The sequence below is a fragment of the Falco punctatus genome (genome assembly GCF_963210335.1).
Source record: "Falco punctatus genome assembly, chromosome: 4".
Classification (NCBI taxonomy): domain Eukaryota; kingdom Metazoa; phylum Chordata; class Aves; order Falconiformes; family Falconidae; genus Falco; species Falco punctatus.
This window is the reverse complement of record NC_137583.1, coordinates 47,306,897-47,321,764: the sequence shown is the minus strand read 5'-3', so window position 1 is coordinate 47,321,764 and position 14,868 is coordinate 47,306,897. Positions and strand designations below refer to the sequence as shown.

At 67.0% G+C, this 14,868-nt stretch overlaps 4 protein-coding genes across 6 annotated transcripts; all 4 read right to left on the bottom strand.

The window, feature by feature from the left end:
- Window positions 1-455: 455 nt before the first annotated feature.
- Window positions 456-3,435, bottom strand: SMIM24 (small integral membrane protein 24). 3 transcript variants are annotated; one of them, XM_080385155.1, is made up of 3 exons: window positions 2,125-3,435; window positions 1,515-1,632; window positions 456-1,363 (listed from the first exon to the last, which is right to left on the bottom strand). In XM_080385155.1, exons 1-3 carry the CDS (start codon window positions 2,450-2,452, stop codon window positions 559-561), a joined length of 1,251 nt encoding a protein of 416 aa, XP_080241281.1. In that variant the 5' UTR covers window positions 2,453-3,435; the 3' UTR covers window positions 456-558. The 3 variants fall into 3 exon arrangements, with proteins under 3 accessions (XP_080241281.1, XP_080241280.1, XP_080241282.1); XM_080385156.1 differs by having other exon boundaries at window positions 758-960; window positions 1,325-1,363; window positions 1,515-3,435; XM_080385154.1 differs by having other exon boundaries at window positions 1,515-3,435.
- A 245-nt stretch (window positions 3,436-3,680) lies between these two features.
- Window positions 3,681-6,307, bottom strand: SMIM44 (small integral membrane protein 44). Its single transcript, XM_080385196.1, has 2 exons — window positions 4,189-6,307; window positions 3,681-4,061 (listed from the first exon to the last, which is right to left on the bottom strand). The coding sequence occupies exons 1-2, from the start codon at window positions 4,427-4,429 to the stop codon at window positions 3,838-3,840; spliced, it is 465 nt and encodes a 154-aa protein (XP_080241322.1). The 5' UTR covers window positions 4,430-6,307; the 3' UTR covers window positions 3,681-3,837.
- A 120-nt stretch (window positions 6,308-6,427) lies between these two features.
- DOHH (deoxyhypusine hydroxylase) lies at window positions 6,428-10,288 on the bottom strand. Its single transcript, XM_080385194.1, has 5 exons — window positions 10,128-10,288; window positions 9,463-9,801; window positions 9,046-9,122; window positions 8,590-8,827; window positions 6,428-7,591 (listed from the first exon to the last, which is right to left on the bottom strand). Exons 2-5 carry the CDS (start codon window positions 9,734-9,736, stop codon window positions 7,275-7,277), a joined length of 906 nt encoding a protein of 301 aa, XP_080241320.1. The 5' UTR covers window positions 9,737-9,801; window positions 10,128-10,288; the 3' UTR covers window positions 6,428-7,274.
- Window positions 10,289-11,593: 1,305 nt separating this feature from the next.
- LOC308062913 (uncharacterized protein) lies at window positions 11,594-14,841 on the bottom strand. Its single transcript, XM_080385169.1, has 2 exons — window positions 14,103-14,841; window positions 11,594-12,985 (listed from the first exon to the last, which is right to left on the bottom strand). Exons 1-2 carry the CDS (start codon window positions 14,253-14,255, stop codon window positions 11,867-11,869), a joined length of 1,272 nt encoding a protein of 423 aa, XP_080241295.1. The 5' UTR covers window positions 14,256-14,841; the 3' UTR covers window positions 11,594-11,866.
- Window positions 14,842-14,868: the final 27 nt, after the last annotated feature.

Here is a 14,868-nt window from a genome sequence, read left to right as displayed (position 1 = left end):
GTGCAGCCGTGGGCTGACAGGGGGGACGCTGCGCTGCTGCCGCCTCCTCTGCATCAGGACCTCGGCCACGTGACATCACCACGTCGTGCACATGACATCATCACCTCGTGCATGTGACATCATCACCTCGCCCGTGTGATGTCGTTGCTCTCTCACCCATAGGGCATCGTTGGCCGAAGCTGTGTGTCACCCTCATTCCCGTGGGGTGCCGAGGCTAGTGGGAGGTCGGGGCCACCTGCCCCCCGACACCCGCTGGTCCCCACACCCCTTGCAGCGCAGGCAGGGGGCTGGGGTTGGGGGTCCAGGGGGCAGCGGTGTGGGCAGGGGGCTGGGGGCAGGGGGCTGGGGGGCAGTGGCATGGGCAGGGGGCTGGGGCCGGGGGTCCAGAGGGCAGCGGTGGGGGCAGGGGGCTGGGGTCAGGGGGGCAGCAGCGTGGGCAGGGGGCTGGGGGGCAGTGGCACAGGCAGGGGGCTGGGGTCAGGGGGCCGGGGCCGGGGGACAGCGGTGTGGGCAGGAGGCCAGGGGGCAGCCACCGGCTCAGGAGCCCCCCATCGTCCCCTACCCCGGTGGCACCCATGGGTGCCCCTCCCCCAGCACCCTCGGGGGCCGCCCCACCGCCGCCACCGCCACACGGGACGCTTGATTCTGGGGACCTTTACTGGGGACCGGCCGGGGACCCGCCCCGGGACACCCCCCCCGCCCAGCGCCGGGGGTGCGGGACCGCGCTCCGCTCCGCGGGCGGCCGATCCACGCCGGGTCCTGGCGGCAACCGCCCCCCCGCCCCGCGGCCGCCCGCAAAACCCGGCGCGGAGTCGGGACCCGCGGACGGGGCTGCGGGCGGGGGGCGAGCGGGGGCGGCCCCCGCCTCAGAGGGCCGTGGCCCGGCGCTGCTCCTCGCTGTCGCTCTCCTCGTCGCGGTCCGTCTCGGCCCCCGCGTTGGCGCAGCCGGTGCGCTCCAGCCTGCGGGAGGGAGCCGGGGGGGCACGGCCGCCTGCGACGGGGCACCCGGACCCCCTCCCCGGGGGTGGTACCAGCACCCTCCGCCATGCCCAGGGCACGAACGGGCCGCGCAGGGCACGGCCGAACCACGCACAGCACCACCAGGGCATGCAGGACACGGCCAAGCCACGCACAGCACCACCAGGACACGGCCAAGCCACGCACAGCACCACCAGGACACAACTGAGCCACGCACAGCACCACCAGGGCATGCAGGACACGGCCAAGCCACGCATGGCACCGCTGGGCCACGCACAGCACCGCCAGCATGTGGCCACCCCCAGGGGCAGCCTGGTGCCAGCCCCGCAGCACCCAGCCATGGTACCTGTCATCCCCTGGGGTCTCCTGGAGGTCGCCCTGCTTCCTGCGAGGGGACAGAGGGGCTGAGCGCACGCCCCGTCCCACCCCACAGCACCCTGCCCTTGGCCCCAGGCATGGCAGGACCCTACAGCCCCCCTGGGCTGGCACCCCGTGCCCAGGTGGGTGCAGGATGTGGCCCCGCTGTGCTGGCCCACCTGTGCATCCTGATCTTCCAGAGCCGGTTGATGAGCAGGAGCACAAAGACAATAAAGAGGAAGATGACGACGGCCATGAGGCTGATGAGCCAAGGCTGCAGCTCCTTGGGGCCCATGTCTGCATGGCAGCAGTGTGGGGACACGGGTGGGAGTGGGGACACGGGTGGGGACAGGGACACGGGTGGGGACAGGGACATGGATGGGAACAGCTTCAGGGGAACCCCATCCTGCAGGGGATGGGACCCCTGATTCCATGACACAGGGTCCCAATTGTGCCAAGCCTGGCACCAGTGGACACTGGGGACACCAGGGGACGTTGGCTGATACCCATCACCACCCCCTCCCCACTGTCCCCTGGGTGCCAGGGAAGCCACCCCAGACAGCCACCCCACCCCCGTACAGGGGGACACAGTGGAGAGCACTGGGGACAGCAGGCAGGTACCCCTAGATCTTTCTGCTTTGCCCTCAGAATGGTTGCTGCCGAGGCACTGGGACAGACTGGTCCTACTGAGAAGGTCTCCCCGAAGCTGATCCGATGCCCCAGGGTGGGCATGGGCTCCCCCAGGGCACCCTGGGGTGCAGGGGGATGTGGGCTTGGGGGGGCACCTACCAGCCTGTCCCTGGGTGGTGCTGGTGAGGATGAGCAGGACCAGGAGGGAGAGGGGCCACCAGTCCCTTGGCCACATCCTACACCCCGAGGTGGGCTCCTCTCCCACGCCGCTGCTGGCCCCGCACGCCGGCGCTGCTCTCTGCACCTGGGGCCAACGGGTGGCTTTTATTGGGCTCAAGAGGCCACCAAGTGCCACGGCAACGTGGCTCCTGGAACCCCTGGGAGGTGGCACCTCTCCCCTGGTGCAGCCACCAGCACCTCGGCCACCACCTCGGGGACTGTGGCAGCAGCCCCATGCCCAGGGCTGGGGTCCCCCCCGGGTGGGCATGTGGATGGAGGGAGGGAGGGATGGTGGGCAGGTGGGTGAAGAGACAGATGGGTGGGTGGGTGTTTGGGGGGCAGAGGGGTGGGTGGGTGACGGACTGATGTGTGGGAGCGCCCTCCCACCCCCCACCCCAGCCTTTCCCCTCTGCCCATGGGGCCCCCTGTGCCCACTGGCGGGGCTGGGGCAGATCCTGGCCAGTGTCCCATCCCCATGGACATGGCCCCCACCCCACCACGTCGTGGGGATGGGGCAGCACAGGGGGGGTGGCGGTGCCAGACCACCCCCCAGCTCCAGCTGGGGCCCAGATGTGACGGCTGGTGCCGGCAGGACGCTGCCACGTGCCCGGGGAGCGCTGGGTGCCACGAAGAGCTAAATATTAACGGTGTTATCGGTGAGACCTTGGCAGCGTGAGCTCTGCTCCGCCTCCCAGCCCCCACCCACTGGGGCACTGGGGAAACTGAGGCACAGGATGGCTGGCAGCACCCCAGGGACGGACTGTGGGCTTCAGCAGGGCCACCTTGCCCGTGACAATTCCCCAAGGGGTGAAGAAGGAGCCTGGGGGAATGGGGACAGGGTCCCCACTGGAGGGATGTGTATGTGGGGGGTCCAGCCCCAGCCTGGGTTTAAGGCAGGGGATGGGGGTCCGTACGACGCAGTCCCCATCCCCAGTGCCCCCACCAGAGCCCAAGTGGGGCACGTGGGTGCTTTTGTCCCCAAGATTGGCTTTGGGGACACCTGTGGGTGCCACCGAGCTCTGCCTCGCCAGGAGGGGACACAGTCTGGCAGCATCAGGGGGCCAAGGGGGCCAGCGGGGGCAAATCCAGGCTCAGCACAGCACCCATCTGTGCCTCCCTGCGCGTCTGCGCGCGGCCGTGCCGACACAGGCCCTCCCCGCGGGCACGTGCACCCGTGTTTCCCTGCACACACGTGCGCGTGCCCACATCTGTCCCTCCTATGCCCACCCGTGTCTGTGCCCAAGCCTGGGGCGTGCCCCCATGCCAGGGGTTTGGACCCCCGGGCACCCACCTTCACATCCCCACGTGTGTGCACCCACATGGGGGTCCCTCCCCGTGTGTCCCTGCCCGGGGGCTGGTGCAGCTTTGCTAAGGGACGCTGCTGTCCCCAGGTGAAAGTCAGGGTGTCCCAGCCCTGCCACCTCCCCGTGCCCATGCCTGGCTAAGGGGCAAGCGAGGGGGCCGGGGCAGGCTGCTTTATTGGGGGGCAGCGATGGCAGCCCCCAGGTAACGGGTGGGACTGTGCCGAGGATGTGAAGCCGCGTGTCAGCGCCAGCGTCACCCCACGCCAGAGTCAGGGACCACACTGTGACCCAACAGGCAGGCACGGCTGCGGGGTCCCGGTGGTGGTGGGGGGCCAGGGGGTCCCTGGTCCTAGAAAAACCTCTTCTTGTGGGTGTCGGTGAAGGAGATGGAGCTGCGTGGGACAGTGGTGAGCAGCCCCAGCGGGACGTCCATGCCGGGCAGGGCGCCAGCGCCTTCACGCTCCGGCTTCGCCTCTGCCAGCACCGCGTCCTCCTCCAGCCACTCCACCTCCAGCACAGTCCCCTCGGCCATCACCTCCTTCTCCTCCTCCGGCTTGGGCCCGAACACCCAGTCTGCGGGCAGAGACGGAGCCATCAGCGCACACCCCCACCACAGCAAAGGGTCTGGGGGACCCCCCTTGCCCCCCACCAAGCCCCATAAGGAGCCCCAAAGCTCAGCGCCGCCCTGGGCACCACTCACCAGCGAAATCGTGCACCAGGTCCTTGATGAGGTGCCCCACGATGGCGTATGCCACCATCAGCACCAGGGCAGCCGCCATCACCAGGTAAAGGACATAGCGAGGCAGGCGGATGCTGTCCAGAGCGGGGGGCTTGTAGTCCACATACAGCACCCCGTCCTCCTCGGGGGGAAACTGCAGCAAGTGCCGTGGCCCCCATGCCCCCCTGGTGCCTGGAAGTGGGGTACCCCCTGCCAGGGCCATTGCCAGCTCCTCCCGTACCCCAGCCCCTAAAGCCTCTGCTGCACGGGGGGCCGCAGGGCATCAGCGGCATCGGGGTCCGTGACGCTCCTCGGTGCCGGTGGCTCACAGGGACAGCGGGGTCCCCCTGCCCGGTGGCGGTGCCACTCACCCGCCGCCGCCAAAGGACAGAGCATCCGTGGGAAGGAGCTTAGTGCCTGCTAATCCCAGCAGAGCCCCGGTGGGCTCAGCCAGGGGGGCCACCAGCAGGCTCCCACGGGGCTCAGGGTCCCCGGAATCTGCCCCTCGAGCAGCACGGCAGGTACCTCCATCCCCTTGGGAGTGGGGAATTGCCTGCAGCTGGAGAACCCCAAAAGGCAGGGATGGGGAGGGACACCCCAAGGCCTCCCCCTCCTCCCCTGGGCTTAGTTAAATCCCTCAGATCCCTCGAGCAGATGGTCTGAAATCCCAGCGCAGCACCCTGCCCCAGAGGATACGGCCACACCAGGAGGGGCTGGGCAGAGGGGCTGGGTGCCACAGCCCCACACGCTCCTGTGGGGCCCCCTTCGCTGCACAGAGCCCAGCCACAGCAAAGCAGCCCACAGCGAGGGGCCATCACCCCCCTGGAGCTTCATGTCGGCTGTCACATGTGGCACCCCGACACCCAGCATCGCTCCTCCGGCGAGGAGCCAGCCGCGGAGGGGCACAGGGTCTGGGCACCCCCCGAAAGTGATGCCCTCAGCACCAGGAGCGTGCAGGGTTTGGCTCAGACCAGCAGCAGCCTGGAAAAACCCTCAAATCCTTCCCAGGGTGGGTTGGCCAGAGAGGGATGGAGGTGCCTGCGGGGTTCGGCGTGAAGTCAGGGCACAACACTCAGAACCTCCTCCACCCCAGTAGCCAGGTCATCCCTGGCCAGATCCTGGCTGCAAAAGCACCAGTTTAATTCCAGTTTGGGCTTAGAAGGCGTTTGGGGGAACAGAGGCAAACACTGGATGAGAGATCTGGAAAGAACCCTGTGTGGTCTGAGTCAGTCACCTGTGGAAATGCTGGAGCAGCAGGGAGCAAGTGTGGAGGCAGCCGGGGTGGTGAGTGGGGACAAACACCCACAAGCACCAGGGAAACACGCTGGCAGCATGCCACAGCCTGCACGCTGGTAAAGTCCTGGTGTGGAGCGGGCAGCCGCCTCACACCAGTAACAAGGTAAGTGGGAAATGGCACATCCCACAGCCCTGCCCCATCACCCACTGGGGGATGGAGCCAGGCACAGAGACACCCCAGAGCTTGGCAGTGCCAGCTGGGTCCTGCCTATTGCCCAGGGGCTACAGAGGATGAGGGAAGAGGGGCAAGGAGCCTCATAACAGCTGCTGACTCCAAAACGGTGTAAAAATATCAGCTCTTTGTCTCCAGTGCCAAGGAAGAGACATCCTCCACGTCACATGCAAGCAACCCCATCCACAGCACTTGGGTGTGTGGGTCTGACTCGCAGCAAGCATGTACGGGCAACCGAAATTGGCTACGTCTTCAAGTAAAATCCCTTCCACGGGGCCCTGGACAGGGCCAGACTGGACTGGGGGCTCCCTGCCCTGCTGTGTCCCCAAGCAGCAGAGCCTCAGGGATGCTGAGCCAGCCACCACAGCAGCCTTAGGGACTAAGGATTGAGCCCGGGAGCTGCTCGCAGGGAGACCTCGGTCAGGGGGAAGAGCCCCATCAGCAGGATGCTGGACCCCGCAGCACAGCAGGACCCCACCGGCCCCTCCTCCGGCACCCCACAGGCAATGTCTGCCCTCCTCTCTGGGCCTGCCAGGGTTGCAGGGAGGGGGTTTTACCCCAAGCCATCAGGGACCCCACCCCATGCTCTCTCCTCCCATTTCGGTTGGACTCACTCTTTTCCAACCTAAATGATTCTGTTCTATGATTCTATTACGGCAGCCCCGGGGCTCCTTCCTGGGGCCCAACTCTGTGGCGCTGGGTGCACCCCACATCTGGGCAAGGGCTAAATCACAGCTCGACTGACACAGGAGCTCCCACTGCCAGCGCTTTATTCCCTGCCGGCCCCGCCATGCCCACGCTGGGCTGCCCGGCGGGGCTGGGTGCTGGGTGCCGGCAGCAGACACCAGCCTCAGCCCTCCCAGGTCTGGGTAAATGCAGGGGAAAGTCCAGGCAGGCTCTGCTTCACCCTGTAAGCCCTAATGGCAGCACCATTCCTTGCAGAAAGGAAAAGCGCAGCCAAATCTTCCCAACTCTGCCATGAAACACCACCCCCCAACCCCACCCCCCCATCCCAGGGCAAAGGCTGCCGCAAGCACAGCCCTGGCCTGCCCCGACAGGCGAGGCCAAACCCACAGCAGCTCCTCCACCACAGAGGCAAGGAGGGACCCGGCTCAGCACCAGCACCAAGGGCGATTTCAAGGCACTGCACCACTACAACCTATGGAAGCAAATGCCCAGTGCCAGCCCTGGCCCTGCAGCAAAGCTCTGGCGGGGAAAGTGGAGCTGCTTCACACCGAGACACCACGGCAGCACAAGCCCAGAGCAGCCCCGGGCCCTGCACAGCCGTGACAGGCTCCGACGTGCAAAGTGGAGCCCACCCAGTCCAAGCCTCAAGCCAGGCTGCGAGCAGGCAGTGCTGATCCTGGCAGGGAAAAAGGGGTAGATCCAGGAAACGGGGGGTGGTGGGGAGGGGGCAAGTAGCAGCTCAGCCTGGATTTGGAGGGAGAAGGCAGCTGTAATTGTGCCAGAGAGCAAATCCAGTTCCTCCTCCACCTCTGCCATGGCAAGGCATGGATCTGTGTTGACAGAGGCAGCCATGAAAGTGCCGCGGTGGGGGATGGGATGGAGCACACCCAGCCCACACTCCCCCAGCCAGGGCTCAGGCGGAGGCCTGCAGCTTGCAGAGCCCGTCGGCGTACTGGAACTGGGTGCCATTCTCGTACTCGTACATGTCCAGCGCCACCTCGCAGCTCTCCCGCACCACCCGCTCCTCATCGTGGGCGAAGGCACGCAGGGTCTCCAGGCAGGAGGGATGGGCGATGGAGCCCAGGGCTTCAGCACACTCGTGGCGCACCATGGGGCTCTCGGTGCGGCTGCACAGCGTGGCTGTCAGCTGCGGGACGCAGGCCTCATCTTGCATCTGGCCCAGCACGTAGCCAATTTCATGGCGGAAGAGGGCACTGCCAGAGCGCAGCCCTGCGGGAAGGAGACAAGAGTGAGCCGCCATCGCCCCCAGACTGCGCCCAGATGCCTGGCTGGAGTCCCCCACCCAAAAGGCAGAAGCCATGGGGCAGGCTGGCCTGGGGGCCAGAACCAGCGGCTGCCCCTGCAGACCCGTGGGGGCTTTTGGGGAAATGGGCAAAACAGCCACGGAAAGGGTTGTTGCCCCCTGCCCCGACACAGCTGGGGCAGCACCACATGCCTGCAGCTGTGGCCCAGGAGAGTAGGGATGCCCTGTCGTGACGGCAGCACCCACCCTCCCAGCAGAGCTGCCAGCACCCTCGCCTGCCCTGGGCAGCCTACACTGCCTACGGGCCCTGCCCCACCGGCACGACGTGCCTGGGACAGACACAACCAGAGCCTCAAGCCTTCCTGTGCTGTGGGACTGAACAGCCACAGCAGGAGCTCGCAGATCCCTGCACGCTTTACCTCACGGTGCGTGGGTGCTCTTGGCTGGTCCAAGAAGGCTGAAGAGCCTCATCCAATTCCCTTAAGATCAGGGGTGGGTCCAAATAGTTCCTGGGCTGTGGTCTGCCCCCTCCCCACTCAGGAGACATTCATTCACTCCATCCTCCAGAGCTATTTCCAAACCCCAGGACAAGGTTGGCAGCCTCTGACTTTCCAGGATGGGAGAGCAGGACCCCAACACCCTGGGGCCAGGTCTCACCAGGAGACACCACGTCAGACTGGTTGGTCCCAAGCCAACGTTACAGACCGCGCCCTCTCCCACCCAGACCCACAGAGAAAGGGGGCCTGGAGGAGCAAGGGGGCTGTGAAACACCAGAAAGCACCAAGAGCTTTGTGATGTGGCTCTTACAAGCAAGCAGGGGGACAGCAGCTCTAGAAACAAATGTGTGAAGATCCTAAGAGGAGCCGTGCAGCTCTGGCAGCCCTGGATTTGGGAAAGGCTAATCCCAGATTAACCTGTACAGACTTAGTGAGGAGACTGCAGGCAGCCTCGCGCTGGCCCTTACCGTCTGCCAGTGCCAGCACAGCAGCCTGGCTCCCCAGGTTTCGTAGGGCAAACATGGCCCGGTAGCGGTCGAACAGCACGCGTGATTCATCCAGGAGGGTTTCACGGAGCTTGGCAACGTCCGTTTCCTCAGCAGGGGGAGCAGGATCCACGGAGAGGTATGGGCTGGTGGCCAGCTCCTGCTTGTTCTCCTGCAGCCACTCTAGCCTTCTCACTGCCAGCTGACACGTCTCGGCCACCTGCAGGGACAGGGACACAGCCCTGGCTGTGGAACGGCACCATGCAGCGCTGGGAGGGCGTCCAGGCCTTCCTGATGGCAGCTGAGCGTCACAACACAGCAGGATGCCGCTCACAGTGTTGCTGCCCCCAGCCAGTGGCTGCCCAGGAGAGGCCTGCCTCCCCATCCTGGGCCAGCAGTGCTGCACCCCAGGGAAAATGAGCCCCCCAAGAGCCTCACCTCAACCACAGGATCCTCCGAATAGCGTTTCAGGATATCCAGCACATCGGGATTCCCGATAGCACCCAGGGCTTCACCTGAAGGAAGGACGTGTCAGGACATGATCAAAGTGTCTACGTGAGGACCCTGCTGTGTCCTCCGGCAAAGCCTTGCCTTGCCCTAAGGTGGAGACACAGGCCTGACTGACCGATCCCCAGTGAGATGGCCAGGCAAACAAACAGGGCAGGAGCCAGCCTGGCCAGCAGGAAGGGGAAGGCTTGGCCAACCAGTCCAGCCAGGGCTGGCCAGGGGACGCAGCGAGGCAATTATATGTCTCAGGGTTTTCCAAGCCATGACGCTATGGATCAGGCCACCACAGGCTGTTGGGTACGGGGGAAGCACCCACAAGTCCCACAGCCACAGGAACTGCCATCGTACCGGCCTCATGCCTGACCATGGGCTCCTGGCTGGTGTCCTCCAGCACCCGGATGAGCACGGGGATGGCCGCTTCGTCCTGCATCTGGCCCAGGCAGTAGGCCAGCTCGTGCTTCAGCAGCGCGGAGCCATCCCCGAAGGCCCGGCTGATCCAGTCCACGGCTGCAGGGCCGCCCAGGTTGCGCAGGGTGAAGAGGGCCCGGAACCGGGCAGGCAGGGGCTGGGCCGCGTCCACCAGCCTCCGGCCGATGGCCTCCACCTCCTGCTCTGTCACCATGGCGCCGGGCAGGGCAAGATCCGCTCGCGTCCAGGCCTCTGCCGGGGCTCCCTCCGGTCACGCTCCTGCGCACGGGGGAAGGGGGTCAGGGGGGCGCTGGGCGCAGCCCCCGGGGCCGCTCTCAACAACCAGCGGGTTCCACAGCCCGGGGCAGGCAGGGCCACGGCCCGGCAGCTGCCGCGGGGGTGAGGGGCAGCAGGCGAGCCCCGGCCCTGTGCCGGTGGGCCGAGCAGAACCGGGGCTGGGCCTGGTCCCACGGGAAATGCCTGGACCCCCCGAGACCGACAAGGACACACGCCCCTCGCCGCGCTGCGCCGCGCCCGGCCCAGCTTAGCCGCGGGGGAACGGGAGGAACGGGGGGAACGGGGGCCGGGCCTGTCCCCACACTCACCGCGCGGCGCCATGCTGCTCCCTCACGTGACCGCGCCGGCAGCTCCTACCACCGCACTTCCGGGGAGGGGAGGACGGCGCCGCCCCCAGCCCGCCAGCCGCCGGGTGCTGCCTCCCCCCTGCTCCCGCCGAGTGGGAGCGGCCGGGGCAAGGGGCGGGGTTACCAGAGCGGCGCATGCGCGGTGCCGGCGGCGGTCGGGCCCGCCTGCGGGCGTCGGGGCAAGCTGCGCCATGGGACCCCGTGGCCGCCCCGGGCAGTGTGAGAGCTGCGGCGGCAGGCCGGGGGTGCAGGGGCCCTGCTCAGTCATGGGAGCCCCTTCCCCGGTGAGCTTCGCGGCCCCAGGGCCCGGAACATGGGCCCTGCTGGACTGGCTAGGGGTGCTTCGGGGGACACCGGTGGGGTACCCCTGGGGAACACCCCCGGGACACCAGTGGGGTACCCTTGGGGACACCCCCGGGACATCCTTGGGGGCACCGGTGGGGTACCACTGGAGACACCCCCAGGGACACCAGCGGGGCATCGTTGAGAACAGCCCAGCCAGCCTTGGGGACACCCCAAAGACACCTCTGGGGACACCAGTGAGGTACCCCTGGGGACACTCACAAGACACCTCTGGGGCACCCCTAGGGACAGCCCTGGGGACACCCCCAGGACACCTCTGGGGCACCCCTAGGGACACCCCCAGGACACCGACATGGCAGGTGGGAGCTGGCAGTCCTCTCCTCCCAGCAGCCAGGGGCTCTGCCAGCTGCCCCCTGTGCTGCAGCGGGGACCCCCAGCCCCCCGGGAAGGCAGGACACATCCGTGCCACCCCCTACAACTCCCACCTTCCAGCAAAGCGCTGACGGAGCAGCCTTGGTGCCCTGGCACCCGCCACGACTGCGGCAGTGTGCCACCGGGCTGCAGCCCGCAGCAGGACGGCAGGGAATGAACCGCAGCCGCTTGATTTCTCAGACGATACGGGGGGCAGAGCCCTGTGCTCCTGCTCACGCTGCACCGCGCTGGAAGCGCACAGCAGAGGTGCTGGCAGAAAGAGCTGCCTAGTGGGACCGGGAGGGACCTCAGGGGGCTGTGCTGCAGACCCTCACGGCAGATCCCTCTGGAGAGGGGTGAGGCTGGGACAGCTCAGCCTGCTCATGCCAAGGGCAGCACGTGCTGCCTGAGGAGCAGCAGAGCGGGAGTTTGCGGGTGCAGTTTCATTCTGGGCTGGTGCCAGCCCCTGGCAAGTCACTGCTCTGCTGCTTCCTCCCCTTCCCCTCCCAAGTGTGTTTACGCAGCAAGTTTCATACCTTCAAAGGGGTTTTGCCGCCTTATTTCAAGCCTCCAGCTGGTTTCGGCCTGAAAGAGGGGCCTCAGGACAGAGATGCGCTCCCAGGAAAGGGAGACCCTGGCAGCCCTCTCCCTCACCCAGCCCCCAACCCCCGCTTTACTCATGCGGCACATAACACACCACCAGACTGCTCAAATCCTGGAAGAGGGCAAGGGCACAAAATACATTCCACTGCCTGAAACCACCATGGCAAAGCCAGCACGAGCATGATGCAGCCGCCCCCCTCCCATGCTGGGAACAGCCGGTGCCCCCAACAGCCTTCCTCGCTCCGCCGGCAGCCTTCGGCAGAGGCGAGAAGGTGCAGTCCTTTGCCAAACAGCCTGCTTACTACCACTGGGCCAGCATTTGTTGGAGTCCGTGGCATGTCTGCGAGCAAGGATGCGCAGGACTGCTTCTCCCCCCGACCCCATCAGCCCTCCCCGCAGCTCTCGAAGTACTGGCACATCAGCTCGCGCACTTGCTCGGCCCGGCCATCCTCCATGGCAGCAGGCGCAGGCTGGCAGGGCTTGGGCAACTCGGTCGGCTCGGTGCCCTCCAGCCACTCCTCATTGAAGGGGTTGTCATGGGCTTCGCAGACGTTGTGCAGGATGCAGCAGGCGAGGACGAGGGTGGGCAGCAGCTCCAGGCTGCAGTCGTCGCACTTCAGGAGGATCTGCCAGCGTGCCTTCAGGCGCAGAAAGGCGTTCTCGATCACGCTGTGTGCCCGCTTCAGGCGGTAGTTGAACTGCAGCTGCCGTTGGGTGAGGTTCTCGTCCTCCTGGTAGGGCTTGAGGATCCAGTCTTGCAAGGGGTAGGTGGCATCACCCAGCAGCACGTACTTCTGCGCCTTCCCCATGAAGTGCTTGGGGGGGTTGGGGCAGAGCCGGCCCTCCTTGGCCAGCACCCACAAGCTGGAGCTCTCCAGGACAGCACTGTTCTCCATGCTGCCAGGGAAGGCAGTGGAGACGTCCCAGAACTGGCCCAACCCGTCCACGGTGGCTTGTGTCAGGATGGAGTGCCAGCCCTGGCCATTGCAGTAGTCGGCGCTGAGGCGCAGGGGTGGGTGGATGGGGATGTGAAGGCTGTCCAGGGCACCGATGCAGTGCGGGAAGCCCCAGCGGGTGCGGAAGATGCGCACCATGTTCTCCAGCTCCTTCTCGTTGGGCAGCCGGAGGTAGAGGGGCTTCAGCAGCAAGACGACAGCGTAGCTCACCTCCCGGACACACGTCTGCACCGTGGAGGGCCCCACACCAAAGAGCGGACTGAGAGTCTGGTACTCCACGTTGGTGGCCAAGTGCCACAGGGCCACGGCCACCCTCTTCTCCAGGGGCAGGGTGGGGTGGAAGTGGGTGCTGTGCGGAGCCAGCCCGGGCCGCAGCTGGTTGCAGACGTAGAAGAAGGTCTCCTTGGACATCCGGAACTTCTCCAGCCAGTCCCGGGGCCCAAACTCCTTCAGAACCACCCGCTCCCACCAGTCCGCACTCCTGATGCCGGGCCAGGCGCGGGGGTAGAAGTAGCAGCTGGTTCTCCTCCGGCGAGCGATCAGGAGCTGCAGCATGGCGAGGAGACAACAGGGGCGTGAGGCGGCCCTACCCGCTCCCCACCCCGTGCTGTGCTGGGACCCCCCCCTCTGCAGACCATCCAGCTCCAGCTGCCGGCCCAAAGCGGGGGGGCTGCCCGGTGCCACGCAGCCGGGTCCACCTGGGTCAAATTCTTCCGTTCTTGGGAAACCCCAGTGCAAACCCACCAGGCAACAGTGGTGACCCTGGACAAGGAGCCTTCTGGAGAAGTCCCCTTTCGGGTGGCCACTTACTCCACAGTTTTGATTTTTATCGAGCATTGCTTGCTTCCCTGTGACTGCCTGACCTGCGGGCTGAGCCCCCACTCGGAACAGGAGCGAGCACCCACGCTCCCGGTCCCTCCACGGGAATTGTTTTTCTATTATTAAATTCTAAAAAAAAAAATCTTTAGACTGAAAAGAGGCTTTTTTCACTTTACTTTGCAACTGCCCAGCAAAGTGGGTTCCTCGTGTTGCCCTCAGCAGCTTGTCCTCACTGCCACCTCTCCAGGCCCTTCCGATCCTCCATCCTTTGTGTCGCCCACCTTTGATGTCACCCCCTCTTTCACATCCCCACGTCCCCTGCCCTTTGTGTCTGGGTTACACCCCGTGTCCTTCCAGCCCCCTTGTCCCTCGTGTGTCCCCCTCGCATCCCACATACCCCCCACGTTCCGCATCCTTTGTGACCTCTGCGTGTCCTTTGTGTCCCACATCCTTCCCATCCCCGTGTTCCATGTCCCCCATCTCTGCCACCTTTTGTGTCCCTGCATCCCCCACGTTCCCCACGCCGCCCTCCCCGTGCCCATCCCCCTCGATTCTGCTTCCTGCACACGCCCCCCCCCCCCCGCATTTCTTGCGCCCCCCCACCGGTGTCCCCTGCCCATTGTGTCCCTGCGTGTCCCCCCGCCCCGTTCCCTGTGCCCGCCCCGACTGCACATCACACCCCCCCCCGCGCCCCGATTTCTCACAACACCACCACCGGTGTCCTCTGCCCTTTGTGTCCCCGCTCCACCCCCCCACCCCCCATTTCTCGCACCCCCACCACCGGTGTCTCCGTGTCCCCCCGTCGTCCCCCCGCCCGGTGCCCCCGTGCCCCCCCGCCGCTCACCGTCATGAGGCGCTTCTGCCGCTGGCTGTAGTAGTGCCGGAGCCAGGCGCGCCGCTGCGGCCCGTCCCAGCCCGCCGCCCCGGCCATGGCCCGCCGCCCGCCCGCCCGCCGCTGCGCCAGTGCGCACAGCAGCACCACCAGCCGCTCCTGCATTTTCAAATCGGGAGCCGGGGCCGCCCTGGAAGTGATCGGCCGCGGGGTCACGGCGGGACCGGGCGGCGGCGCCGCCTCCCCCCGCGGCCGGGGCCTGCTGCCCGCCGCCGCCCGGCCCGGCCCGCGGGTCAGGGGCGCGGAGCCCACGCGGGCCGGGCCCCCCGGGGCCTCCGGGCCCCGCAGCAGTCGCCGGGGCGGGGCCGCCCGTGCCAGCGCCCCGTTTAAGAGCTGGAAAAAGGGGTTCGGGGGGGGGGACGACGGACGGGGCCCGGGACACCGCGCCCCGGAAGAGCAAAACAGCCCCCCGGGGGCCGCCGGGTTTCCGGGCCGCAGCGCGGGGTGGCGGGGGGCTGGGAGGCTGCTGGCTCGGGCGGGGCGGCTCAGGGCGGCCCCGGGCGGCCGGTTACCGGCTGCCTCTGGCTGTCGCAAGGAGCGCGGGGGCAGCCCCCGGGGACGCGGTTAACCACGGGACACCGGGCTGCGCCCGTAACGGGGCGGCGTGGCCGCGGCGCAGCCCAAGCGGGCGGTTGGGACAGCAGCGGGGCCCCGCGGCCAGGCCTCGCGGGCCCCGGGCTGCGGGCCCCGGGGCCGTCCCCAAACTGCCACCTCCCGC